General features: G+C 40.9%; 1 protein-coding gene across 1 annotated transcript; it reads right to left on the bottom strand.

Moving 5' to 3' along the window:
- Positions 1 to 2032: 2032 nt before the first annotated feature.
- DAPL1 (death associated protein like 1) lies at positions 2033 to 22589 on the bottom strand (the record flags this gene model as incomplete). The annotated part of the gene is made up of 4 exons (XM_079924435.1): positions 2033 to 2149; positions 9914 to 9974; positions 14385 to 14472; positions 22532 to 22589. 4 exons carry the CDS (start codon positions 22587 to 22589, stop codon positions 2033 to 2035), a joined length of 324 nt encoding a protein of 107 aa, XP_079780561.1.
- Between the last annotated feature and the right edge of the window lie 4172 nt (positions 22590 to 26761).

Raw genomic sequence — 26761 nt, 5'->3', positions numbered from 1 at the left:
TATCAGCCTGGTTCTTCTTCAAGATATTTCCAGTCATTCCAAGACAGTCTCCAAGATAATTCCAGTTTCCTTTCAGATCTGGAGTTCACATCAAACTTCTTCCTATGATTCGGTGATTCAAGTGACTGCAATTGTGGGCCTAGGTTAATGTGCGGGTCCTCGCTGCCTGGTGTCATTCTGAGCAGCCTCTCTTCCCCTGCAATTCACCTTCTGTCTCAGGACACAGAGAATGTTGTCCTTTTCTCTTTGCATTTCCTTGGGGTGGTTGGCCCTCATATCACCCTCTGGAAAGGCAAATGGAGCAGTGCTGCCATCTTTGCTTCCCATGTGTCTTATCGTCCTCCCCAGTTTCCTCCCTGCTGTCATCTAGCCCAAATCTTCAGCTTTCCTATTCTAGGTTCAGCTTATATCATCTCTCATAGTTCTCTGCAACTACTACAGTTCTGGTGGCTTCTAGGACCATCATCCTGGTATCACCTTGCTCTCAATACCCTTTAAATGACTTATTACAAATCCCTGTGTCCCTTTTGTCTTCTTCCCATTATGCTACTCCGAGGGTTCAACTGAGGGGTCAGATGTTCTTATGCTTGTATGACAAGGATCAGAAAGGTTGAGTGGCTTGCTTGAGGTTTATGACCTAGTAAGTGTCAGAAATAGAACCCCAGTTTTCCTTATCACAGTCCAATGTTATACCTAGTACCCACCATCTGGCTTATACTTTGCTACTGTCCCCTGGGAAGTGATGGCTGACCTTGAACTTCTGTGCATTTATTTGCCTTGCAACATTTCCCTTTTTGGAATATTTCTGACAATAGTCCCAGAGGACTGGGAACTGAGCTAAGCCAGCGTGGGGTGGTCAGGACTAACTGCCTTATTGATTCATGCTGGCGCTGACTGAAGCTGGATATTGTCTCAAACAGTTCTCTTAATCCTGAAAAGAGCCAAACAATTCAGGAGAGGAGGTGGGGTGCAACATCATGACCACTGGACCTTCGCCAGGTGCCTTTGGATTTCCAGGAATCAGAGAAAGTCTTGGCATCAGGTCATACTCCAAGGGCTGTCAACCTGTAAAATGATGGGCTGGAGTGCTGACCCCTTCCTTGGGTAGAGAGAAATGCTGACTGTTGGATAGCATTATTAGTTAGAGGTGCAGAATGGTGGAACTATGAGTGGCATCTAACTTCTGTGGGAAGAAAAATGTGGTTGTCCCCTACTGTCACCTGAGGATGCTCTTGGCTAGTCACCTGTGAGCATATGAAGTGTGTGTGTGTGTGTGTGTGTGTATGGTAGGGTAGAAGAGCTACAGCAGGTTTCCCTCTCACCTCCACCTCCAGTTAAAACCAACTTCTATACCCCAACCACAATGTCCTGTAGCATCAGGGCCCCTCAGTTCTAGAGCATCAACTTTGTGGGAGGCCCTGAGTAAATCTCCCCTTGAAACTAGAATTCTACTTTCCGACCTGATTGCTTTGCAGAAGAGAATATGTCTGTAATAAACCTAATACTTTCATTTTCCCTCACCAAACCTTCAAAACAAACTATGTATTTATGTGGGAAACTGGAAAAGACATTTCACCTCAAGTGAAAACTTGAGCATGTTATACAAACACACTGAGAAGAATCACTCCTTACGTTTGCATAGAACGTTGGCCTTTGCAAGGCTCAGTGTACCGCTTTCTAACCTTTGCCTTCAGGGAGAACTCACTGTGGGTGGAACCACTCGGTCCACATCAAGGAGAAAAGAGCTTATCCAGGGAGGTGGAGTGGGTAGTCCAGTATTCTAGATTCTCCACTTATTCAACAAAATTGCACACGTAAACATCAATGGGATCCTGACTAGGACCGAAATGAGGCCCAGGAATGAACTGGATTTGCAATTTCAGATGCTTTATTACCTAAAGTCAGAAGAGAAGATATAAAAGCTGTTTTATTTACCAAGAAAGTGCACTAGGCCTGTGGAAAGTCGGTCCTTTTTGCTAAGCTCTCAGATATTAGAGGCAGTTGGCTAGACGGCTGTGTTTTACATCCCAGATTAACATTTTCGAGGCTGCTGAATAATGTAGATCCTTTTCAGTGGAGTGACCTTCTCCAGAGCAGGTCTGGGTTTTTGATGTGTCATGTGCATTATTGCTGGAAATTTATGGCTGAGCTAAAGGTGAGGAGGAAAGAAAAAAATGAGCATATTGGATCTTTTGGGTCATAAAGCATTAAAGTAGTAGAAAACAAAACAGCTGGTCAGAGGAATTTCACAGTTTTGTTTACTTCTTTGATAGTATCTCTTTTTTCCATACCACCTCTAGCTCTGTATCCATGGATATACTTGTTAACCTGGGTTTTCCCTCATTAGTGTGTTTCTAAGTTTTTAAAATTATAAAATATATTATATATAAGGTATTATATAAATTTTATATATATATATATATATATGTTTTGAAGTGACATTTTTAAAGGTAGAAATATCTTCATCAGTCCTCCAATATTAGAATTTAATCTGGTACCACTATGCATATACGAAACACTATATGCTAAGAAGGCTATGGGGACACTGAAGAAGGTCCTGGGGTGGGGAGGAAGAACGCCTCAGATGTCAGAAGATCAGAAATAAAGAACCTCTGAAAGAAGTTAGGGGATTTTTAGGTTGAAGTATGTGAAACTGGCCATTTTATAAGGCTCAAATAAACAGTCTGGTAAAGAGAAGGCTGAGGAATGACTTATTAGCTTCAGGTAACAAAAGTTCTCACTGGTCATCTCTGCAGAAGACATCTATGAGGAAATGAGCTTAAATAGATTTAAATTAACACAGACTGAGACTTTGACAATAAGAGGAATTTCATATGGAACCAAGAGACCTTATGGAATTTACATTAAGGACAGCTTAAGATGGAAAGGATGCCCAATGTTGCAAGTCTTTCAGGCATAGTTTTCCTAGGAGGAGAATTTGGACCCAGAGGCCTTTCGGTTCCATTCCAGTTCTTGGTTTTCAAGCCCACTAATTCAGTATAAAGGTACCTAAGAACACCTTCCCTAGCCAGCAAAGAAGGGATGCCTCAGCTCACCAGGAATTTAATTTATCACTATTGAACTTAGATGCCCTTGCCTTGACACTCAAATAAAAGGGGAGATAAACTGTTCATGACCCCAAACATCACTGTTTATGGTTTGTTTGGGCTCTTCTAAGCCAGGGAAAACATATGTGCCTTACATCACTTCTCAAATGTCCCTGAGCTCTGAACACACAGCATTCCCTTTCATGTGAAACTTGGCTCCAGAAAGTTCTTTCTTCTTGGTCTTAAAAAAATTAAACATACTGGAAGAATATACACTGAAGTGTTAACAATGATTATCTCTGAGGGGTAGAATTATGGGCAATTCCTAGTCTTTTTCTTTACTTTGCCTTTGTTTCTCTAAAAGTTTTCTTTTACAATGAGAAGGTAGCAAACCCCCCCCCCAAAAAAAAAAAAAAAAGAGAGAAGGTAAAAGTTATGTAATAATTAAACCCAAGGACGGTCTATGCTGGCATTCTAGTAGAAAGGAAGAAACATAATTGAGGTATTGGTTATAAGTATTACTTTACAATCTAACAAAAGAGCTGCTGATTTATTTTTTTGTCAGATCAGATATCATTGGGCCACATGACATACATTTTATAGTGTGGTAAGGGCAGAGTGTTTTGTTTCGTTTTTCTTTTAACGTTAGAACCAGAAGGAAACTTAAGAGGTCATTGGCTTCAGTAGTTTTCTTCCAGACTAGGTGTCTTTAGTGTCAACTAAAACAGATGGATTATTTCAGGTTAGCTCTAAATCACATTCAAGAGATTACAGGTAGGAAGACCTACTTGGCAAGTTACTTAAAGTCAAATGTAAGGTAAAGGGGGGGTGAGAAAGGAAATGAACAAATAATTCTGATATAACAGAAATCTGGGCAATTAGCCAAGGTGAGATGGATGGGGCAAGATGACAAGGTGAGAAAGAAGAGAGAAAACCACAGTGTTGATTGTTGCTCTTAAGGTGTCAGAGTGATGATGGGTGGAGGTGGGAAAGGAAAGGGGAGAGGAGAACGGTGCGTGAGGATACACTTATTGCTTAATTTGGCACTAACTCATTATTTGATCATTTCCAGGGTTATCTCCGCAATTCAGGGGCTACAATACTGATCATTTAAAAAATTGCAATAAAATACATAAAACATAAAATTTACCATTTCAACAATTTTTAAATACACAGGTTAGCAGCAATACATACACTTACATTGTTGTATAGCCATCACTACCATCCATCTCCAGAACTTTTTCATCATACCAAACTGAAACTCTGTACCCATTAAAGAATAATTCCTCATTACCTCCTCTGCCAGCCTTTGGTAACCACCACCCTACCTTCTCTCTCCATGAATTTGACTACTTCATGTATCTCATAAATGTGAAAGCATGTAATACTTGTCCTTTTGTGTCTGGCTGATTTCATTTAACATAATGTCTTCAAGATTTATCCATGTTGTAGTATGTGTCAGAATTTCCTTCCTTTTTAAGGTTGAATAATATTCCATTGCATGTACATAGACCACATTTTGTTTATCCATTCACATGCTGATGGACACTTGGGTGGCTTCCATCTTTTAACTATTGTGAATAACGTTGCTATGAATACTGTTGCACCAATATCTCTTCAAATTTCTGCTTTTAATTCTTTTGGCTATACATTCAGAAGTAAAATCGTTAGATCATACAGTAATTCAATAGTTAATTTTTTGAGGAACTGCCATATTGTTTTCTATAGTGGCTACACCATTTTACATCCTCACCAGGAATGCACAAGTGTTAGGGGCTACCTTTCAACGAAGGCATTTAACTGAGGTTGCAAGAGCTCTGCTCAACTGCGTCTCAAAAGAGGAATGCCGCAGATCAGAATGAATGGGAGACTGCGCCGGGGGGCTGTTGGCCATCTGTGAACTGGTCTGGCAAAATTTAGGGGGAAAAAAATCAACAGGATTGAGAAAATAGTGGAAACAATTCCGACAAGGATAAGAGCCTTAGATAAACCGCCCATAATTATTAAATTACAAACGTACAAGTTGCGGAGGGTAAGGGCTTTGTAGGGACAGGTGAAAATACAACCAGAGAGTCAAGTTCTCTTTCTCAAACACCCCACCCCCTCAGTCAGGAGCATCCTAATACAGAAAGACTTGGGGGTTGTGGGTGGAGAGTCTACAAAGGGTCTACCTTCAGATGATGGAACTGTAAATAATAGTCAATCATTAAATGCCCCGATTCTTTCCTGTAGATTTTAAACCAATGGAGATAGGAACATTTTATATTCAAGTCCAGACCGGAAGTAAGTAGGAATAGGTTTCTAACCTACAACCTGTGCTTTAGTCTGACATCTTAACTTTGGGGACACTTTGGATTTTTCATCGTTAATCTTTGTAAAATGATAGGGTTTGTAGAATGAAAGGTGTTTGTCTGACTCATTAGGGTAAAAGAATCTAGGTTAACCCCACAAGAGAAAGAAGGATACGTGTAAGGATTCTTCCTGGCTGTGGCTCCATCCCATAAGGGGCAAAATATTGAACTTGAAAAGCAGATCAATAGAAACTTCCACATTGAGAATTTACCTTCATTTTGGGTAGTTGTGACCTCAGAGCCTACATTTTTCGTTTCAGAGAAAAAGTCAAAGAAGTACGGTAAAAGTCTTTATGATTAGAGCTATGAAAGAAATTCTAGAAATTAAAAAGTCAGTGGCAGGTTTTGTTTTAGAGCCTGAAGTCAGGTGGTATTAGAAGACTGGCAGCTCTTCCATTCATCTTTGAAGGGTGTTAACTTCCAACGTGAACGTTGGCACTTAGATTTCCACACCCTGTTAAGCAAAGTGCTTAAAACAAAACATTCAGCTTGAGTCAATGAAATTCAAGGATCATCCTACACAGAACAAGAGAAACCTTTTTAGATTTGCAGATGCCTTTGATAGCTTCCTTTCCCCCAGGATCCCATTTCACATAGTCTCACTAACTTTGGCCCTGGTGACATAGCTGGCAGCTTGAAAAGTGGCCCCAATTTAACTAGGCTTCAACATTCCACCCCCATCTGCACTATAACCCAGCCCCGTTACTAATGGTTTAACTGGATACTTTTATGTTGGGAGAAGCTTCACAACTATTGCCAAACTTAACTTCTGTAACTATCCAGAGAACGAATATATTTGGCAGTGTCATTCTCTCTCATTCCTTGCCTTAAAATAATTAAGTAAACAAGCAATCGTAGATCTCAGGGGAGCTATGTGACTCTAAGGGGTCGATGGAACTTTGTCTAAGACCAGGTCTCCTAGATTTTTATCTTAGAGAGCTTTGGGGTTATACAACCCTTCTTCTGCAGGAATAAACACATGATGTGGCCCGTCAGTGGGCAACATGAATTCTCTCAGTATTTAGGGCTGGAAGAGGTGAGAAAGACTGACTAGAGAAGAAGGGAGGGTCCTACCTACCTTGAAAGGTAGTGGGGAGTGAAGTCTGTGTGGAGATGAGTGGGGGAAAGAGTGGGAGGGAAAATGTTAGGCTGCTTCCCACTTAGATTTGTCCAATTCCAACCTCTTGGGAATTGTTTTCCAATCTCCCAAATCTTAAACCCTTGGTTGGCTTTAAAGTAGGGTATCCAGACATGATTGGCATATGGATAGAAATTTCCTGCCATGATTGAATGGTTGCTGAGCTCCTATGAATAGGGCTATAACTCACTGTTTTGGACTCTAAGTTCTTAAACTGGTATGAAAATTAACATGGGTTCTAGGAACTAGACATAATTCTAGCTGAGGGCATGAAGGAATGTTAATAAATGCAGAGGCTATGACCCTCATTTCTGCTACTATATTTCTTCTGGCCAGTTATATATTGTTAGATCTTCATGACAATATATATTGTTGGGAAAATCATTGTAATGCAGATGAAAATTTATCATCAGATATCTCTCTGTATATATATATATATATTTTTTTAATAAATTTATTTTATTTATTTTTGGCTGTGCTGGGTCTTTGTTGCTGAGCACAGGCTTTCTCTAGTTGTGGAGAGCAGGTTCTACTCTTCCTTGTCGTGCGTGGGCTTCTCATTGCGGTGGCTTCTCATTGAGGTGGCTTCCCATTGTAGAGCACGGGCCGTAGAGCGCGCAGGCTTCAGTAGCTGTGGCACGCGGGCTCAGTAGTTGTGGCTAGTGTGCTCCAGAGCACAGGCAGTAGCTGTGGCGCATGGGCTTAGTTGCTCTGTGGCATGTGGAATCTTCCTGGGCCAGGGCTCGAACCCGTGTCCCCTGCATTGGCAGGTGGATTCTTAACCACTGCACCACCAGGGAAACCCTAAATCTCTATATTTTATATGTCTTACTTTTTTATATTAGGCTGTATAGTTATGCATTTCCTTTTTTAAAATTAAATTAATTAATTTATTTATTTTTGGCTGCGTTGTCTTCGTTGCTGCTAGTTATGCATTTCTTTTCATTAAAAAATTAAGGTATAATTTATCTACAGTAAAATAGATACCCTCTTTAGTGTTTAGTTCTATGGGTTTTCACAAGTGCATACCATCTGTGACCACCACCTCAGTCAACATATAGAACCGTTCCTTCACCCCCCAAAATACCCTCCTGTCACTTTGTGGTCAACCCCTCCTCCCACTCTCTGGCAACCACTGATCTCAGCAGATCTATTTCTTAAAAGGTCTTTCCACCCCAGGTTGACCTTTTTTATTATGAAATCCTATTATGCTTCACGTTGAATTATGGATTCAGGGAAGATTTTTCTTAGCTGTAAGGGACCATGTGGATCCCACCAACTTCCATATTCAAGACAGTGACTTATGGTAATCTTGGGACTTGATTTTATTGCTGGTCTCTTATCCTTTGCCTGGATTCCAAGTGATGCCCTATAGGATATCTCCCTGGGAATAGAAGCTAACACTTACTGCAGGCTAACTGTGTCCGGCTCTGTGCTGAGTCCTTTGCACATGTTCTATACCTTCATTTTATTCTCACAACATCTTCGTGAAGTGGATACTATAAACCACATTCTCATTTACATATGAGGAAACAGAAGCACAGAGAAGTGAAGAAACCTGCCCAAAGACACACATCTAGCAAGTGACGGAGTCAGCATAGGACCCAGGCACCTGATATCCGACGCCAGAATGCCAGAACCTGTTCTAACCAGTAATCTATGCAGTCTTAGCCATAGACCTACGCCAGTAGACATGGAGCTAAGTGTTAAAGCGGCTTTTAAAAAAAAAATAGATACAATTGCTGTTAAAAATATTTGTAACAGCACACCAACTCAATATTTTCTTATGATTTCTAAATACAACTTATTGTTGTTGTTATTTGATTCTTCTGTTTATCTTTGAGATTCAGAAGTGATATGAAAGAACAATATGAAAGGGAAAGAACCTTTATGTCATAGACATATGCACATGTGTCTATAAAAAACAATAAAGGCTCTGGCATCATATCTAAAGTACAGCATCATCAACCTTTACTGACCACTCTCTTTAAACATTTTATTTTGGGTTAACATATATTCTAGAGGAATATATCTATTCCACTTAGCTCTACTTACTGTGGACATTCTATTGCCCCTGAGGAAGAAGCGTTTAGTGGGCAGGGGCCAGAGAATGTGCGTGGCAGGTCATCATCCTTCCCTGCCCTTCTTCTAAAGTCAGGAAGGCAAAGAGTCACTTATGACCGCACCCCTTCCGATCTATCTGATGGGAGAACCAAGCCCCCCTACGTGAGAAGGCTCTGTAGCTTTCGTCTTTCATTAAGATCTTGCCTGATACTACTTGCCTCACGGGCTTCAGACACACCTTTTCTTTTCATTGCCATGAAACAGATGTTACTAATTAGAGCAGAGAATGCAGGCAGGTTGCTCTGTGTCGGGCACTGTTCTAAGAACTTCCTGTGTGTGAACCTCATCGATTCCACTCAACAGCCATCTGAAGTATATATATCCTCTTCCTTATCTTCATTTTACAAATGATGAATCAGAGGCACGGGATCAGTAACTTGCTCTAGACCTTAGAGGTAGCAAGTGGAGAAGCCAGTGCTAAACAGGGGTCTCAGAAGTCTAGCTGCACAGTTTCTACTCTAATCTTTTTCAGACCCCTGATTTTGGTAATAACAGCAAGTCTTCCTTCTGCAAAGGACACCCGCCCAGTCCTGTCTCTTCAATATATATGGGGGCAGCAGAAAGAGTGGTCCTTCAATGCCTGAATTCAATGCACCCGCCCCCTGGAAGTAGAATAAGGACCCTCACTCAGCTCACTTACAACATTTAAAAACAAAAGATTGAATCCAAAACTAAACCACTGTCTACGTGGGAAGAATTTTCTGAGTTTCCGGAGCTACTTAGAAAGAATTCAAGATACGGAAATAAAAATAGCAATGGTCAACCACCTTCATAAACAGACTTTACTAGATAAAGTCAGCCAGTGCCCAGGCTTCCTCCAGCCCCCAAATGGGCAACCCTCCACCACCCACCCTGGCCTCAAATCAAACATTTCCTGTTGGGAGTGCAGTGGTGGGGAGGAAGTTCAAAAAGGGCTGAATTCCCAATACATAGGCTGCCTTTTTTTATAACAACAGGCCAGCGTTTCCAATAAATATTTGGGATGGCAACGTCAAGTTCTGCCAATTTGGCATCATGATTCTTGCTTAATTTACTATCTTATTTTTGAAATGATTTATTAAATAGACACTAGGAATTTGGGAGCATCAGCTTTTCTCATCAAAACCACTTCGTGTTCCTTGAACTGAGAGCAGATTCTTTCACAAGGACATCAAACCTCTGAGTTGGAAAACACCCCAGTGGTCATCAGCTCATTCACCCATGCAGCCCGATCGGCTGGGAGCGTCACGTGATGCACCTCCCCCACGGCTCACCTTCCCCAGCGTATCGTTCAGGGCATCCATCGTCTGTATTTTGGCAGCATTTGCAATGGCACTGTGAAGATGAAAAGAAACTTCACATAGAAATGGAAACTTTCCCACTAAAGAGGCTAAGCCGTTTTTACAGGGGGTTTTCTACTTGGCCTGTAAGCTTTCATTCTGCTTGGCTACTTCTGGAAGACACACACACACACACAAAAAGTCCTACTCTGTATGCCCATGTACTACAACAAGCTTTGCAGGCCAACTTAGTATAATTAATATTTTTAAACTTTTCATCCAAGTACAGCATACATGCGGAAAGGTGCACATGTTATCGACGTACAGGCTGGTGAACATTCACAAACTTGTAACAGTAGTCAAACCAGTTGCCCCTAAGAATAATCACTACCCTGACTTACAGCCCCATATATTAGTTTTGACTTTATTTGTATATCATAAAATGGACCACACAGCAGGTACTCTTTTGTGTCTGGCTTCTTTTCTCGGGCCAAGTTATTTGCTGGGAGAGTTTCAATCAGGGCTGAGCTTACAGTGCAATTTCTTGAAGGGAACTCTGCGCTTGCCATGCTTTTTTCTGGATGGTTTGTGTTGGTTCGTAGAAGTTATTGGGGTATGGACACAGATTGATGATGCTTAGAAATTTATTTTCTACGCTATATTTTTCAAAAGCTATTCTCCTAGAAGATATAAGGAGGTGTTTGTCCACAAAAAGGAGGAAATCCTATCCATGGAAACGCTCACAAAGCAGATATAAAGAGCAGAGATGACTCATGGGGGAGCTAGGGAAGCTTCAGGGCCTCTCACTGCACAGTCTCCTTTCAAGGCCCTGGGAGGGACCCTAGCCATTTCATATCTGTAATTTTGTATTATTTTTCCTTAAAATGGTCCCCCAATTCTGTAAGATTCAGCTTCCACATACCTATATCTATCCCTGGTAAACAGGACAAAAGAGCTATTTTTCTGCTGTTTTAAGTTCTGTAGTGGTCCAATTCCCATCTTTTAATGACTATTAGAAAACAATTGATTTTTTTTTTTTTTTTTTTTTTTTTTGCGGTACGCGGGCCTCTCACTGTTGTGGCCTCTCCCGTTGTGGAACACAGGCTCCGGACGCACAGGCTCAGTGACCATGGCTCACGGGCCCAGGCGCTCCGCGGCACGTGGTATCTTCCCGGACCAGGGCATGAACCCGCGTCCCCTGCATCGGCAGGCGGACTCTCAACCACTGCGCCACCAAGGAAGCCCTGAATTTTTTTTAAGAGGGTTCCAATCAGCACTTTATGACTCTCTAGGCAGCTCCTCTTCCTGCAGTGTTCACCTGATGTTAGAATTAACAGTAAGTCCCTTTTGCTGAGGTGCAAAGAAACGGATGACTTGTCCATGGCTGTCAACTAGAAGGTCATTTCCAAGCTATGACTCTAGCTCCTGAGCCCCTGGCCCAGGCGTGTTTACCGGTGTCACACTAAACAGGGCTTACACTTGAGTCAGGTTTTAGTAGCAGGATAGGTTTCTGAAGTTAACCAGCTGGCAATTCAATGACAATTCAATGACAGTGTGACGTCATTTACAGAGTGCTTTCTCTGTTCTAGGAACTGTCCTAGATGCTGGGTCAGGAGATAAATAATATGTGACTCCCACCCTTGAGGACTTATAGCTTTGCTTTAATTATGCGATAGTTATTTTCTGATTCAGAAGAAACAAAAGCTTAATGCCAAAGGGGCAAATTTTTAAAAATTGAGCTATAGGGCTTCCCCGGTGGCGCAGTGGTTGAGAGTCCACCTGCCGATGCAGGGGACACAGGTTCGTGCCCCGGTCCAGGAAGATCCCACGTGCCGCGGAGCGGCTGGGCCCGTGAGCCATGGCCACTGAGCCTGCGCCTCCGGAGCCTGTGCTCCGCAATGGGAGAGGCCAGAGCAGTGAGAGGCCCGTGTACCGCAAAAAAAAAAAAAAAAAAAAAAATTGAGGTATAGCTGACATACAATATTACATTAGTTTCAGGTGTACAACATAATGATTTGATATTTGTATATACTGCAAAATGAGCACCACAATAAGTCTAGTTAACATCCCTCACCATACATAGTTAAATGTTTTTTCTTATAATGAGAAGTTCTAAGCTGTACTCTCTTAGTAACTTACAGATATACAATATGGTATCATTAACTATAGTCATCATGCTATAATTTCATTCCCAGGGCTTAATTATTTTATAATTCTAAGTTTGTGCCTCTTGATCTCTTTCACCCATTTTCTACCCCAGACACCAATCCCCTCTCCCCCGATCTTTGGCAACCACTAATCTGCTCTCTGCACCTATGAGCTCAAGTTTTTGCTGTTGTTGTCCTGTTTATTTTTCTTCTTAGATTCCATATACAAGAGAGATCATATGGCACTGTCTTTCTCTGACTTATTTCACTTAATATAATGCCCTCAGTGTCCATCCACGTTGTTACAAGTGGCAGGATTTCCTTCTTTTTTATGGCTGAACAGTATTCCTCTGTATGTATGTGTGTGTGTGTGTGTGTGTGTGTATCACATTTTTTTATCCATTCATCTGTCGATGGACACCTGGGTTGCTTCCATGTCTTGGCTACTGTAATAATGCTGCAGTAAATGTGGAGGTGCATGTATCTTTTCAAGTTAGGGTTTCATTTTCTTCAGACAAATACTCAGAATTGGAATTGCTGGATCACATGGTAGTTGTAGTTGTAATGTTTTGAGGACACTCCATACTGCTTTCCACAGTGGCTGTACCAATGTGTATTACAAGCTATCAGTGCACAGAGGTTCCCTTTTTCCCAAGTCCTTGACACAGCTTGGTATTTCTTGACTTTTTGTTAATAGCCATTCTGACAGATGTAAGGTGATATTTCATTGTAGTTTTGATTTGCATTTCCCTGATGATTAATAATGTTGAGCACATTTTCATGTACCTGTTGGCTATCTGTATATCTTCTTTGGAAAAATGTCTATTTAAATCTTCTGCACAGTTTTAAACTGGCTTGTTTGCATTCCTGCTACTGGGTTGTATGAGTTCTTTATATATTTTGGATAGAGTATTTCATTTTTTAAAAATTTAATTCTTATATTTTAATTTTATTATATTTTATTACTATTACTTATTTTATTTTTGGCTGTGTTGAGTCTTTGTTGGGTCTTTGTTGCTGTGCATGGGCTTTTCTCTAGTTGTGGGGAGCGGGGGCTACTCTTCATTGCGGTGCACAGGCTTCTCATTGCGGTGGCTTCTCTTGTTGCGGAGCACGGGCTCTAGGCATGTGGGCTTCAGTGATTGTGGTGCACGGGCTTCAGTAGTTGTGGCTTGTGGGTTCTAGGCACGTGGGCTTCAGTAGTTGTGGCTCGGGGGCTGTAGAGTGCAGGCTCAGTAGTTGTGGCACACGGGCTTAGCTGCTCCACGGCATGTGGGATCTTCCCGAACAAGGGCTCGAACCCATGTCCCCTGCATTGGCAGGAGGATTCTTAACCACTGTGCCACCAGGGAAGCCCAGAGTATTTCATTTTAAAGTAGAAAAATCCTCAAAAAATTTCCTTCCCAGAAATTGAGAAGAAAACTTTTAAAGTGATCTAAAAAGTAATTTTATACAGAAAGAAAAAGCCCCAAGAAATTCCATAGCCTATTTCCCTCCACACTTTCTTTCTGAGACTGTTACCATTTTAACTCTTAAGGATGTATCTGAGCATCCTCTATTTCACTCCTTTTGAGTCACTCATGAGCTCACCTATGGAAACCATCCTGAAATAGGCTCTGAAGCGCCTCTACTTGGAGGAGCTATTTTCACATGTTCACTTCTTTTTGAAGGCACTATTTTTCTTACCCAAGGCATAGAGGGGCTGGGCCATTTGTACATGAGATCCAGCCCACGGCTCTCTGCTTAGCTCTGAGAAAGGTGCAGTGTGTCAAGGTTACTGCGGAAGGAGCAGGGAGAAAACAACCTCCATATCCAAATTCCTTCCAGATGTGCCAAATACAGTGGCCATTATTTTCTAAATGATTGAGTGAGGAATTTAAAATAAAAGCACATTTATTTTTAATTCAGATTTGCTTCAGCAGAAAGCATATTACAAACACAAGGCCAGCTTAGGGACAGTACTTTAAAGGCTAAGGTGAAAATAAGATACAGGGATGTGAGTCCTGTTTGGACTCATTCAAGACCTTGCTTTTTGGACCTTGCATTCAGGATCTTGCTTTTTAAGCAGGAGGCAGTTGCACTGGCTGCAGGGAAGAGGAGGATGGGCAGAGAGAGTCCTCCAGAGGGTAGCTAACCCCCTCTCCCATGCTGACCCCCACCCCTACCCCACCCCACCATGCCAGCTGCCTCTAACTCTGGTTAGTAAGTGCCTAGGGAGCCTTGGTTTGTCCTAAGATCCGGTGAAGCCTCTGACTTCTGGCAGTAGGGTCACTTAAAAATCAAGATGAAGAAGGAAAAGAAATTAAGCAGTCCCCTACCTTGTTTTCTCGAATCCCGTTTTCTTGGTGTGTCTCTCCAAGAGGCCAATTTCTTGTTTTTTGGAAATTCGCTTTCCTCCAGCTTTCACTATAAACAAATAAGCATCAACAAGGGAGTCATATTTAGGGCAGCAAGAGAAAGTTTGCTTTGTTATTCAAGGTATCAATTTACTGTAGATTTGAAGAATTTCAGAACTTTTTGAAGAGCTAAACTTTAATCTAAAACAACATAATCAAAAGGTACCCTGAACTAGCATAACAGAAGAAAAAATATTTTGGGCAAACAAGGTGGGAAGGAGAGAAGGGCTAAGGTTTTTGCTTGTCTGTGTTCGGAGAGGGGGACCTGAGGCTAAAAAAGGCAGAGGTGTTTACACCTTCGATTTGGGGAGGAGATAACAATTTATTCCCTGAGGCATTTTACTGAAAAACATTTTTTCTTATTAGCAAACCAGTTACATTCTTCATGACAGCAACCGACAATTCCAATGTGACCCTTCTGTTTTCCCACAAGATTAAAGTGCAAGGCTTGCAAAATTTTTTTTCAACCAAAGCTTTCAAAAGCTAGATTGAAGAATGAGCCAAAAGTCAGGGCATGTGGTGGTAACAGGCATTTAATTCAAGAGAGATGCTTCTGATCCCACCAGATGCCCACCTTCCATCCCAGACCCCAAACCTCCGATGTTGGAGGAGCTCAGATGTTCTAATGAGTAATTAAACTGCATTAATAATCCTGCCATTCAAGAGATCAATTAGTGTTAATTAGGCTACAGATGACCTAACAGCAATTCGAGTGTTTAACAATGTCAGATGAAATCAACTTTTGAAAAGGAGCAGCCCATTTCAGATTGCAAGTCAAAGCAAATACTTTTTTCTGTTCCCAGGAAATTTGCACATCTGAAATCTGACAAGCTCAAATGAGAAAAAGCTAAATGGACGTTGATTTGTTTGAACCTGTTAATTCTTTTTATGGAAATGTCAGATTGGCAATTTTCTAAAACTGGCTCCAATAGAGTGAAAAATAGGAAAACCTATTTCTCAATGCCCTCGTGAATTGACTTCATCATTTTTCTTTTAAAATTATTATTAATTAATTTTTTGATTATGTAATAGTACATGCATAAGGCACACAATTCAAAAATCATGGAAAGGTCTGCAGTCTCCCTTCTACCATTATTTTTAAGCCTCCAGTTCATCTCCCTAGATACTGCTAACGATAACAAGTCCCTATGTATTCATCGATAGACATTCTATACACATACCTATATATTTTTTTAAATGGCAGCATACATTGTTCTACATCTTGTTTGTTTATACTTTTCATTCAGTCATGTACTTTGGAGTAAGTTCCCTATCGATATATATATAGAGAGAATGTCTTTCTTTGTAACATCTGCTTTAAAATTTCTTTATATGAACATTCTGTGTTTACTTAACCAATTTCCAACCGCTGGACATTTTAGATGTTTCTAATCCATTGCTATCACAAACAATGCTGCAATGAATATCCTTTGCATATACATAATTTTGCACAAGTGCAAGTATATCCATGGGATAAATTCCTAGAAGTGATCTTGTTAATTCTTAAGAGTATGTGCATTTGAAATTTTGCTAAATCTTGCCAAGTCACCCTTCACAGTGGTTGCACCAGTTTACAATCTCACCAGCCACAATGACAGTGATTGTTTCCCTATATCTCAAGCAACAGTGAGAACTAGAAAATGTTTGGCTTCATCAACCAATAAGAAAAAGAAAGGTAATTTGCCTTTCTAATATTTTATTAAAAGTTGAGCTTATTTCTGTGTTTCAGAAGCCAGTTGTATTTTCTTTTATAAACTGTTCACATTTTTGGTCCATTTGTCCTGTTGGACTTCTGTTCCATTAATATCTCTGTTTATATGCCATTACAACTTTATTTTAATGATTGTAGCTTTATAACATATTAAAAATAATTTTTTTTTGGCCACACCATGCATCATGTGGGATCTTAGTTCCCTGACCAGGGATCGAACCCATGCCCCCTGCAGTGGAAGTGCGGAGTCTTAACCACTGGACCACCAGGGAAGTCCCTAACATATTTTAATTTTGATAGTCCTTCTTTGCTACATTTTCTTTGCAGAATTTTATTAGCTATTCTTATTTATTTTTCCACATGAAATTTTGAATCAGTTTGTCAATTTCCTCCAAAAAATCCTGCTGGTAGTTTTTTAATGGTCTTGCTTTAGATTTATAGATTTTTTTTAAAGGGAAAATTCGTATCTTTATATTCCTGGTTGCTCTCTATTTAAGAACATGGTACGCTTTTCCATTTTCTACATTTTCTTTTGGGTCCCTCAGTAACTTGTTCACATAAATCTTACACATTTATTGCTAGGTTTATTCCTTAAGTATTTTGTCTTTGTTGCTGCTGTTGTAGTTGTAGAGACGGTCTACTCTTCCATTATAGCTTTCACAGATTGTTGTTCTTATATTAATATCATTGATTTTATACCCAGATCTTATTGAATTCTCTTATTATTTATAATATTTTTGTTGACTCCCTTAGGTTTCCCAGGTAAAAAAAATTTATATAATCTGCAAATAATTATAATATTACTTTCTCTAGAATAATATTAAATAGTGGTGATGATGGACATCTTTGTCATCCTAATTTTTTTTTTTTGTCATCCTAATTTTTAATGGATTGCTTTAGTGTTTTCCCATTAAGTATGATGTATATACTTAGTTGGATATACACACACACATATTTACAATATATATAATGTATATTCAAATATATTTCTTTCATCATATTAAGGAAATATCTATTACTGTTTCATTGGGCTTAAAAAATTACAAACACATGTTGAATTTTATCCAATGCCTTTTTATCATCATGTATATAATATGGTTTTTCACCTTAATCAGGTTAATTATATTAATAAATAAAAATTTTATAAATATATATTAATGAATATTTTACTATCAAACCATTCTTGTGTTCATGGAATAAACTCCACTTGGTCATTTTGAATCACCAAGTTTTTTTTTATTGATTATAAAGGTGTCTCACTAGAATTCTGTAATATTAGATACAGTCCAGGAAAAAAGTCCTGTTTTCATACATGGTCTGCTTTAAATTCACACACACACACACACACACACACACGAAAAAAAGGCATACAAAATAATCAGCAACAGAAATGAAATAATGTGGAAACACCTTCTGAATAGCCCTGGAATACAGAGATGAAATAAACCAAGGGGTGGCTTTTTCTGGAAGACTGCTTGAGAAGGGTGTGCCACTGTATGAGGAGTGATGTGGTTCATAGCCTCTTCTACCAAGAGGAATCAAATCACAATAGGTCTAGACCTAGAGCTTGAGCCTTCAGTAGCTCTCCCAGCAGTATCTTTCATCCTCCTTGTGACAAATGCTTTTAAAACATGGAGTGCTGTAATTACTTTCTTATTAGTGTTCCTTTTGTTTTCTCTGATGCTTTTGTTTTTGCACGTTTTCTTCCACTGGTTATTATAGCCAACTATAGAAGCACACTTGTTATAGTTAAAATAAGCAATAGTTAAAAGTGAGAAGACCTTTGAAATGTTGAGCTCTGTGCCACTCACTTGAAAGAGCACAGACAATTTAGAGAATGTCCAGATGAGAGCAACCAGAGTGGAGAAGGAGCCGTGTCAGACAAGGAACTGGGAAAACTGGAAAGATGGCTTCTGAGGAAGCAAAGACTCATCTTCAAGGAGTTTAGGGGCTGTCTTGTGGAGGAGGAAGGATTTACTGGTAAGGAAATGTTATCTAGGGTCAGAAAGCTCTACCCCCTCCTGTGCCCTGTGACCTTGGGCAAGATAAACTCCTCTGAGGCTCAGTTTCTGCATCCTTCAAAAGGGAATAATACTGTTTGTTTAGGTTGTCCTAGGGAATAGAGGTGACATAAGCAGCTGGCACATGGTAGGCACTTAATAATTAGTAGTTATTATTATTTATATTTATGTTTTTCCAGAGGAGAGAATGGAAAGCAAAGAATGAAAGTTCCAGAAAGGCAGAGTCTGGCTACATATAACTGTGTTAATCAAAGTGAAGAAGATTGCGTAGTACAATAGTATATCTCTGCTCCCTTAGTGTGTTAAAGTAAAGAAAAGAAGTGTATCTGCCATGAATATTTTAGAAGGATTTTGGGGAATTTGGTAGAAGTTGAACTAGATGATTTTTATTGTAAGGTCTTTACTATGATTCTAACTCTTCCCACCTACCTACAAAAGAAAATCTATCATGTCCCTCCCTTTTGAAAGAATATAGTGTACTCAGAGAAACAAATCCCAAAAGAAATGTAAAGGGAATGTAAAGGACTTTCCTGGTGGCCCAGTGGTTAAGAATCTGCCTGCCAGTGCAGGGGACATGGGCTCAAGCCCTAGTCCGGGAAGAGCCACATGCTTCGGACCAACTAAGCCCGTGCACCACAACTACTGAGCCTGCACTCTAGAGCCCGCGAGCCACAACTGTGGAGCCCGCATGCCACAACTACTGAAGCCCGTGTGCCTAGAGCCCATGCTCTGCAACGAGAAGCCACCGCAATAAGAAGCCCACACACCACAAAGAAGAGTAGCTCCCGCTCACCGCAACTAGAGAAAGCCCGCGTGCAGCAACGAAGACCCAACGCAGCCAAAAATAAATAAATAAATTTATTTTAAAAAATGTGTAATCACATAATTCCATGTTTAGGTCCTTTCAATATGCAAAATGAACGAGAGATTTTAAAATGTAAGAGAGAGATGTTTTGGATAGTTTCGTTAGAAAATCTACATTGATGTGGAGAAAATGAAACTTTGCTTTCCTATCTCTGAGTAAGAGGTATAATTTTGTGGCTGCTTTTGTAGTTTATAACTTTTCGAAAGCTGACTCTTGAGTTTAGAATGCTATATCGCACAATTTTTCTTGCAGGCTTATCTTTCTTTATCTTGACTACCCTCTACCAAACACTGTGCAAGAGCTTCTTTCCCTCATTCATCAGTGGAGAATGTGTGTGAAAAAGCTGACCACCACAGAGGTTTGGGCAAACTCTGCCTTGTGACTTAGAACGTTCATTTGAAGATTTTAATTAAAAGGTTAGATGTTTGCAAAACGCTTACTTTGCATTCACCGTTGAGTTTTTGGCATATTCTAAACTGTCAGTCAAGACAAAAGACTCTCATCAGGAAAAGCAAGGAGAGAGGGCTTCAGAGGGAGAGGGCTTGACCTGGGCCCACTTTACTGTCACGTCTCTGCCCCTTCTCACCAGCTATGGGGCACTGGGCGCGTCCCTCGACCTTGCTGACTTTCAGTTTGCTCCTCTGTGAAACAAGGATGAGGGTTCATCATCAGTCTGCAGTACTGGCGCTGTGTCTAGAAGGCTCTGTGCAGTGCCAGTCACACAGGATTGAGTGAATGGCAGCCGTTCTTGTCATCAAACCCCTGTCCCTGTGACCTGTGGGGTAGTGGGTCTCGTAACCTCTCTGTTGAACCTCACAGATCAACTCCCAGAAGTTGACATGAGCAGACTGGAGTTGAGAGAATTAAGCCTCTGGTGTTTGCTTTTTAAAAAACCGTACTAACCCTTCTGCAGCTATGATTTCCTCCCCATTTTCTGCATTAGTTTCACCCTGGGGGATACACTCCCCAAACTTCCGTCTCTTTAATGAGCCAGAAAATGGATTCTCTCTGGGGGTTCTCAGTGGTGACCCCTTTGATGGCTCTGACTCATTTGCCTTAAAACAAATTAAAGTGCAAGGAATATACAAAAACTCATGAACTGCTGCTTTTTCTGGTTCATCACATATGTACTCGGTCTCCTCGGATTACCTTCTACTCACACATTTTTGACTGTTCACGTAATGGAGTTCTTAAAAACTGAGAGCGAGGCAAACCAAAGCAGCAGAAAATCCTTAGCAGAAAAGCTAAGCTTCCTAGAGCCCAGGCCACCTCATGTTTAATGTAGTCTTGTTTTACAGCATAAATTTATAGCCAGGATCCACAGAGGTACAATATGTTATATTAATATACATAAAAGAAAAACCACTAAGCACCCCCTGTGTAGGTGGGAAAGTTACAGCTGGCTGACTTTGGAGCGGTTTCACTTTTAACCGTGATGGAGCAGGCATATGTATCTTTCCCACTGCAGTTTTCTTCTGCTCCGATGACTGCAGTAGTGCCGAATGCAGCCTGCAAACATCAGGAGGTCTTGCAATTGAGGAGAATCATTTCTTTTGATGGCTACGTGTTTTACTAGGCCTGCATTTTACAGGGATTCACATTCATGTGCTGGGTACCTTACATAGATTATCTCCTTTAATAGTCATAACAACCTTACACTATCAATGTTATTTATTACCGCCTGCTTTAGAGATGAGAAAACTGAGGCTCAGAGAAGTGGAAGGGAAGCGGGGTTTAAATCCAGGACTGTCTGATTCCAAAGGCCACGTCAGACCTTTCACAGACCTTTCATCATGTCTGTGTCCTACTTTCATGGACCTGTCCATTGCCTATAAAAATCAGGTGAAATTTAATGGAATTCTGGCAATGAATTATTTTTGTTCTATAAATACAATTTTGTACAGTAGCTATCTGGTTCAGACTTAAAATATATAGCGAGACAAGCTGAAGGATGAGGCTTCTTTGCTCCCTTGTTCTCAGTGGGGAGGCAAACGTCTTCCTTCATCTCCATTCTAATTATCCCCAATCTCTTATCTGTAGTGTCACAGTTCATAATAATTAATTGTCAAACCAGAGGCATTGTGACATGCTTGATGGCGTCACGGTGGGCTATGTACACAGAGTAATTAGCAATCATTAGTGGCGGAGACAGAAAGTTCCTGGTGGTTTCATTCAAACTTTCACTTGGTGAAGTTTATCCCTGTGATCTTTGTGTATAAACGTCATTTAGCAAATCAAGTGTTAGCTGAACTGTTTAATGAAGGATTGTGGCGGGAAGAGAATGGCGTTTTCTTTTGTCCTTGTGTAGAAACTTCTAATAATTTGCATCGATAGTTCTTGATCATTATTTAGCATCATTAATTTTAAATATAGATAATGTTAAATATTCCTAAATCCAATGACAAACATAAAAAGTCAGGAGTCTGCCACAGGAGGCCAGGACAGGGTGCTGAGAAGTGGAAACTCGGAATTAGCAGTAACAATTCTGACTCTGGCTGGGCTGCTCACCAGAAAGCCACTGAACCTTGTGTCAGTTTTCGATGCTTTGTGAAGTTTATACCTGCCATCATCCTCTGCAGCAAGATGACTGAAATAATCTTGGCTCAGAGGAGCCAAAGAATGATACCAGTAAATGAATTTTGTTAATGGAGAAAGGCAAGAACAAAGAGGTCAAGTTGCTGAGATATTTCTTAAGGAAAAAAGAAGAAAGGCAGTTAAAAGAGCATCAAATCAGCTAAAAATAGGCCTGCATGCCTCAGCCAATCTATATGAACATATGGTTAAGTACAATAAAACTAATTTCCATATTCCAGGGAGTGGATATAAATAGCATACCTTTTTTACAAAAAGAAAAGAACTGTAGATGCTTTGCAAAATGCCTTGATAACTACCTTTTCCAGTCAAACCCTCCCACACTAGTGTCCTTATTAAAAAGTGCTCCTCAGCTTGGTGACAGACAAAAGACACTACTGATCACACTGCCCGACCCCAGAGCCTGAGAAGGGAGAGAAAAATTGGGTTGCTCTCTTCAGTGTGGAGGTTGGATTGGCTGGGTATGAAGTCGGATGACGTACAGGCATCTCCGGGAGACTGAGTCCGAAAGCTGGGACCTCTAGGGAGGAATGTTTCCATGGCAGTAAATTACCTTCCAGGTGTGAATGGGTCGCTGCTAACCTGCAGCCAGGGAGGGAAGGTCCAAGCTCACCACCTGCTCCTTTCCACCAGCGCCCCATCCCTTGTACTCCCACATAGAATTAGGTTTTCATTCAACCGGGCCTGACAAATCCCCAGGTGATTTTTACACAGAAGCCTAAAAGGATCAAAGACAGGAGGAACTCAGGTTGGAGGAAGTTAAAGGAACAAGGGGAGGTTGAGAGCCTCTGCTCTGTTGGGGCACCTCTGTGGAAGGAGGGGCAACAGCAGCTGAGGGGGTCTTGCTGTCTGCAGGACAGAGGGCAGGTGGGCAGCCTACCTGCAGGAGGATGCCCCCCTTTCAATGCGGAGAGCTGGACTTGCACTTCACTTGCCATAGCGCGTGCCAGGGCCAGGGTCAGTGCCGGCGCTCTGGAGGCTGAGTGCGGCTGCCCCACTGCACCCTGGCTTTATATGGGCTGGGGGCGGGGTCCCTTCAGGGCTTTGCTGAGCAGCAACAGGGCTTGTCATCTAGATTTTCTGGGAACCTACATATTGGGGGCAAGTTTCCTCTTAGAAGAAAACTTTCTTATTATTCCCTTCATCTGAGAAGTCAAGGTAGACAGCTAAGGGGACTCTTTCTTTCCCAGGAGGAAGGGGAAAGGATCAAGCTCAGTGGAATTCTTTTTCTAACTATTTATCCATCGAGTTTGTATGGTGCACCTACAATGTGACAGGTTTTGTCATATACTCGCGTGACAAGGAGGGCAAGACAAGATCTTTGCTTCAAGACATCAGTTGTTTTTCTGAGGAGGCAATTATAAAACAAAGTGTGATGCCTTTGTCTCAGTCTTTGCAATGTCAAGCATCTATACTAAGAAAGTAAAATTGGGGATGTGCACAGAGATTTCTGCAAGGGATGGTAATCATACATTTCTCTCTCTCTTTTATTTTCTTTTTAGTATTGATTGGAGTCCACATAAACACCCCCAAATAGAGAGGGATAGTTAAATTAATTAAGATATAGCCATGAGAGTACTATGTACTCATTACAAATTGTGTTTTTGAATAATATTTAATGTTGTGAAAAATATTCATGATAAGACAGTGAAAAAGCAGGCTATAAACCAAGAGATGCCTGCTTTGTTAAAGAGAAAAAGTACAAATGCAAGCTTAGGCATTATTGTATCTCCAGTGCTATCAAAGTTCAGCAAAAGGCAGGTGCTTAGAAATGTCTCTTTGTTCTTCAACACAATTAAAAACTTCCACTCTTCAAAAGGCATTGTTAAGAAAATGAAGACCAGCCCCAAACTGGGAGAAAATATTGGTAGAGCATATTTCTGACAAGTACTGGCATCTAGAATATATAAAGAACTCTTACAACTCAATACAAAGAGAACAAGCCAATATAAAAATGGGAAAAAGGGGCTTCCCTGGTGGCGCAGTGGTTGAGAGTCTGCCTGCCGATGCAGGGGACACAGGTTCGTGCCCTGGTCCGGGAAGATCCCACATGCTGCGGAGCGGCTGGGCCCGTGGGCCATGGCCGCTGAGCCTGCGCGTCCGGAGCCTGTGCTCCGTAACAGGAGAGGCCCCAACAGTGAGAGGCCCGCGTACCGCAAAAAAAAAAAAAAAAAAAAAATGGGAAAAAGATTTAAACAGAAACTCCACAAATAGAGATATTGACAACGTGTGAGCACATAAAAAGTTGCTCAACATCATTAACTATTAAGGAAATGCAAATTAAAACCACAATGAGCTACACCACATATGTATTCATATTAAAATGGCTCAACTAAAAAAATTGGAAAATACAACGTGCTGGTGAAGATGCAGAGCAACTAGAACTCTCAAACATGGCTGATGGGAATGCAAATTGGTAAAGCCACTTTGGAAGTCTGGTATTTTGCATAAAATTAAACATATACTTAGTACATGACTAACAATCTAATTCCTAGGAATTTTCCTAAGAGAAATGAAAACATACGTACACATAAAAACCTGTGTGCAAATGTTTATAACAGCTCTATTCTATAATTGCCCAGAGATAGAAACAACCCCAAAGTCCATCAAATGTAAAATGGATAAACGGTGGTATATCCATAGAATAGAATACTACTCAGCAATAAAAAGAAATGAACAGATATTTGCAACAACATGGGTGAATCTCAGAAGCATTGTGCTAAGTGAAAGGAGACTAAAAAAGCCACGTATACAAGTCTATTTATATGACTTGAAAAGTCAAAATTACAGAACAGAAATCAGACCAGTGACTGCCAGAGGAGGGGGTGAGGAGAGAGGTGTCATCATAAAGAAGCAGGAGGGGACTTTTGGGGGTTGATAGAAATGTTCTGTATCTTGATTGTAGTGGTGGTTACATTCATCATACATCATACATACATCACACGACAATGGTGAATTTTACTGTATGCAAATTATACCTCAGTAAATAAAAATATCTATTTGTTAAATAAATGAATGAGAATACTCCAAAATGTTGAGTGGTTGTCTGTAGGTGAGAGTATTACCTGTTGACTTTTACTATCTTTTCTCAGTTTTTCTGTATTGTTTTTAAAATCAGTAGAAATCAATTAAATTGTTTTTTTGGGAAAAAGTATGCTATAGCATTGACCAAGGTAGGTACATGCTATGGGAGCAAAGAGAAGGGATCATCCACGTCATAGGCAAATATTCTGTGAGTGGCCTTCCCTGCAGTGCCCTGGACTAGCAGCTGGGTTTCAGAGGTAACACAACTCCTTACTTGTTTTCAGAGAATCTCACGGTCTCATGGGGGATGTAGAAGATGAGGTGAGAAGAAGGCTAAGAGGATTGCTTTGATGATTGACAAGGGTTATAGCAGCAAGGTTCAGTAGAAATTTCTGTATCTGCTCTGACCAAAAGGGTAGCCACAAGCCACATGTGATGTGAGCACATGAAATGTGGCTGATGCAACTGAGGAACTGAATTTTTAATTTTAATTAAAATAATTTAAATATAAATAGCTACATGTGGCTTGTGGCTACTGTTTAGAATAGCTGTAGCATAAAAGCTAGACATGTGACTGTCACCCAGATCTCACTGATTACCCTCTGCTTCTACAGGTTACAGATGGCAAGGAGGACATCAAAGGCCAACCACCTCTTAGGAGAGTCTGTACGGAGGACAGCCCAACTGATGGGGCTAAAACATAATGCATGCCCAAGCGAGGAAGACTTCTTCTGAGCACATGCTGCTTTATTTAACCATGATGTCCTATCAAAGAACTTTCCTTTTCACCTCATTCATATGCAAAGCCTTCAAGAGTAGACATATGTTGTGAACCTCCATAGGGGGAGTTAGTAGGCAACATTTTCAGAGTTGTTTTCATTATGAAACCTTTGTTCGCACGGCTCTGAATAACAACTCTTAGAGGTCGTGCTCTTGAAACCCAAGTAGGAAAACTCTGATCTAAGCGACGGGAGTGATGGTGTTCAGGAGGTGACGGTGAAAGAGAAATAAAGGAGGAAACGGAAGAATTGATTAGAATCCACAGGGCGTCCTCTATTCTCCCAACCCTACACATTAAACATGAGCCTCATGGAGTAATAGGTGGTAGGCTAACTTTTGTTGTTCCTTTTACCCCAACATGGAAAATATGTATACGTTAATAACATGACTATAAATGAGGATATATAAAAGACAGCATGACCTCTAATGAGACAAACAACTGTTTTACTGTAGAAACATCCATAGAGGAGGGGGAGAAGGAAAAATGAGGCCACCGTGGTTTTCCTCCTGGGTGGCCCCTTCTAGCACGTTCCTCCCCACTCTGCCACCATCTGCTTCCCCAGGAATAGGAAGCCCAGAGTCGCAATCCTGACTCCCTTGGTGCGTGTGTACCCCACGGGGTAGCCCTCTCAGGGGGTGGGGCTTCCTTGCTCTGTCTTATATTAGTCACTGAAAGTCCAGCCCTGTTTTGCACACAGTGAGGTGAGTCGGATTATTTACTTTGGGGATATACTAGAGCCTCCATTAGGATGAAAGTCTCATCCAAGGAAAGCAATATATTACCCTTTAAATGGGCTTGTAAACCTCATTTTAAGAGAGGCATTAGTCTAATTAGCTGCAGGGAGAGAGTAGTTCATGCTAGGACCAAAGTATTTGGGATTATGCTTCGTAACGCTAAAAGCCTAGTGAAATGGCTTCTCAGGATGCTGAGGTTGCCAGAGAGCTTTCTGTCTTTTTGAAATGAAAGGACAATATAACTCTAAAGACATTAATAATATTTTAAGATTATACAACACTTTCATCGTAGAGTACTTTCTTCTTTTAATTTGTGTGTGGGGAGCCATTATTTTATCTTCTTCAAGCACTTGAAGCTTTGTAGTCTGTATCTCATGTTTGTTTGTTTGTTTTTTGTGGTACGCGGGCCTCTCACTGTTGTGGCCTCTCCCGTTGCGGAGCACAGGCTCCGGACGCGCAGGCTCAGCGGCCATGGCTCACGGGCCCAGCCACTCCGCGGCATGTGGGATCTTCCCGGACCGGGGCACAAACCCGTGTCCCCTGCATTGGCAGGCGGACTCTCAACCACTGC

This window comes from Stenella coeruleoalba, assembly GCF_951394435.1.
Source record: "Stenella coeruleoalba genome assembly, chromosome: 6".
Taxonomy (NCBI): Eukaryota; Metazoa; Chordata; class Mammalia; order Artiodactyla; family Delphinidae; genus Stenella; species Stenella coeruleoalba.
Note: the sequence above shows the minus strand (reverse complement) of the source record. Positions and strands in the feature narration are given on the sequence as shown.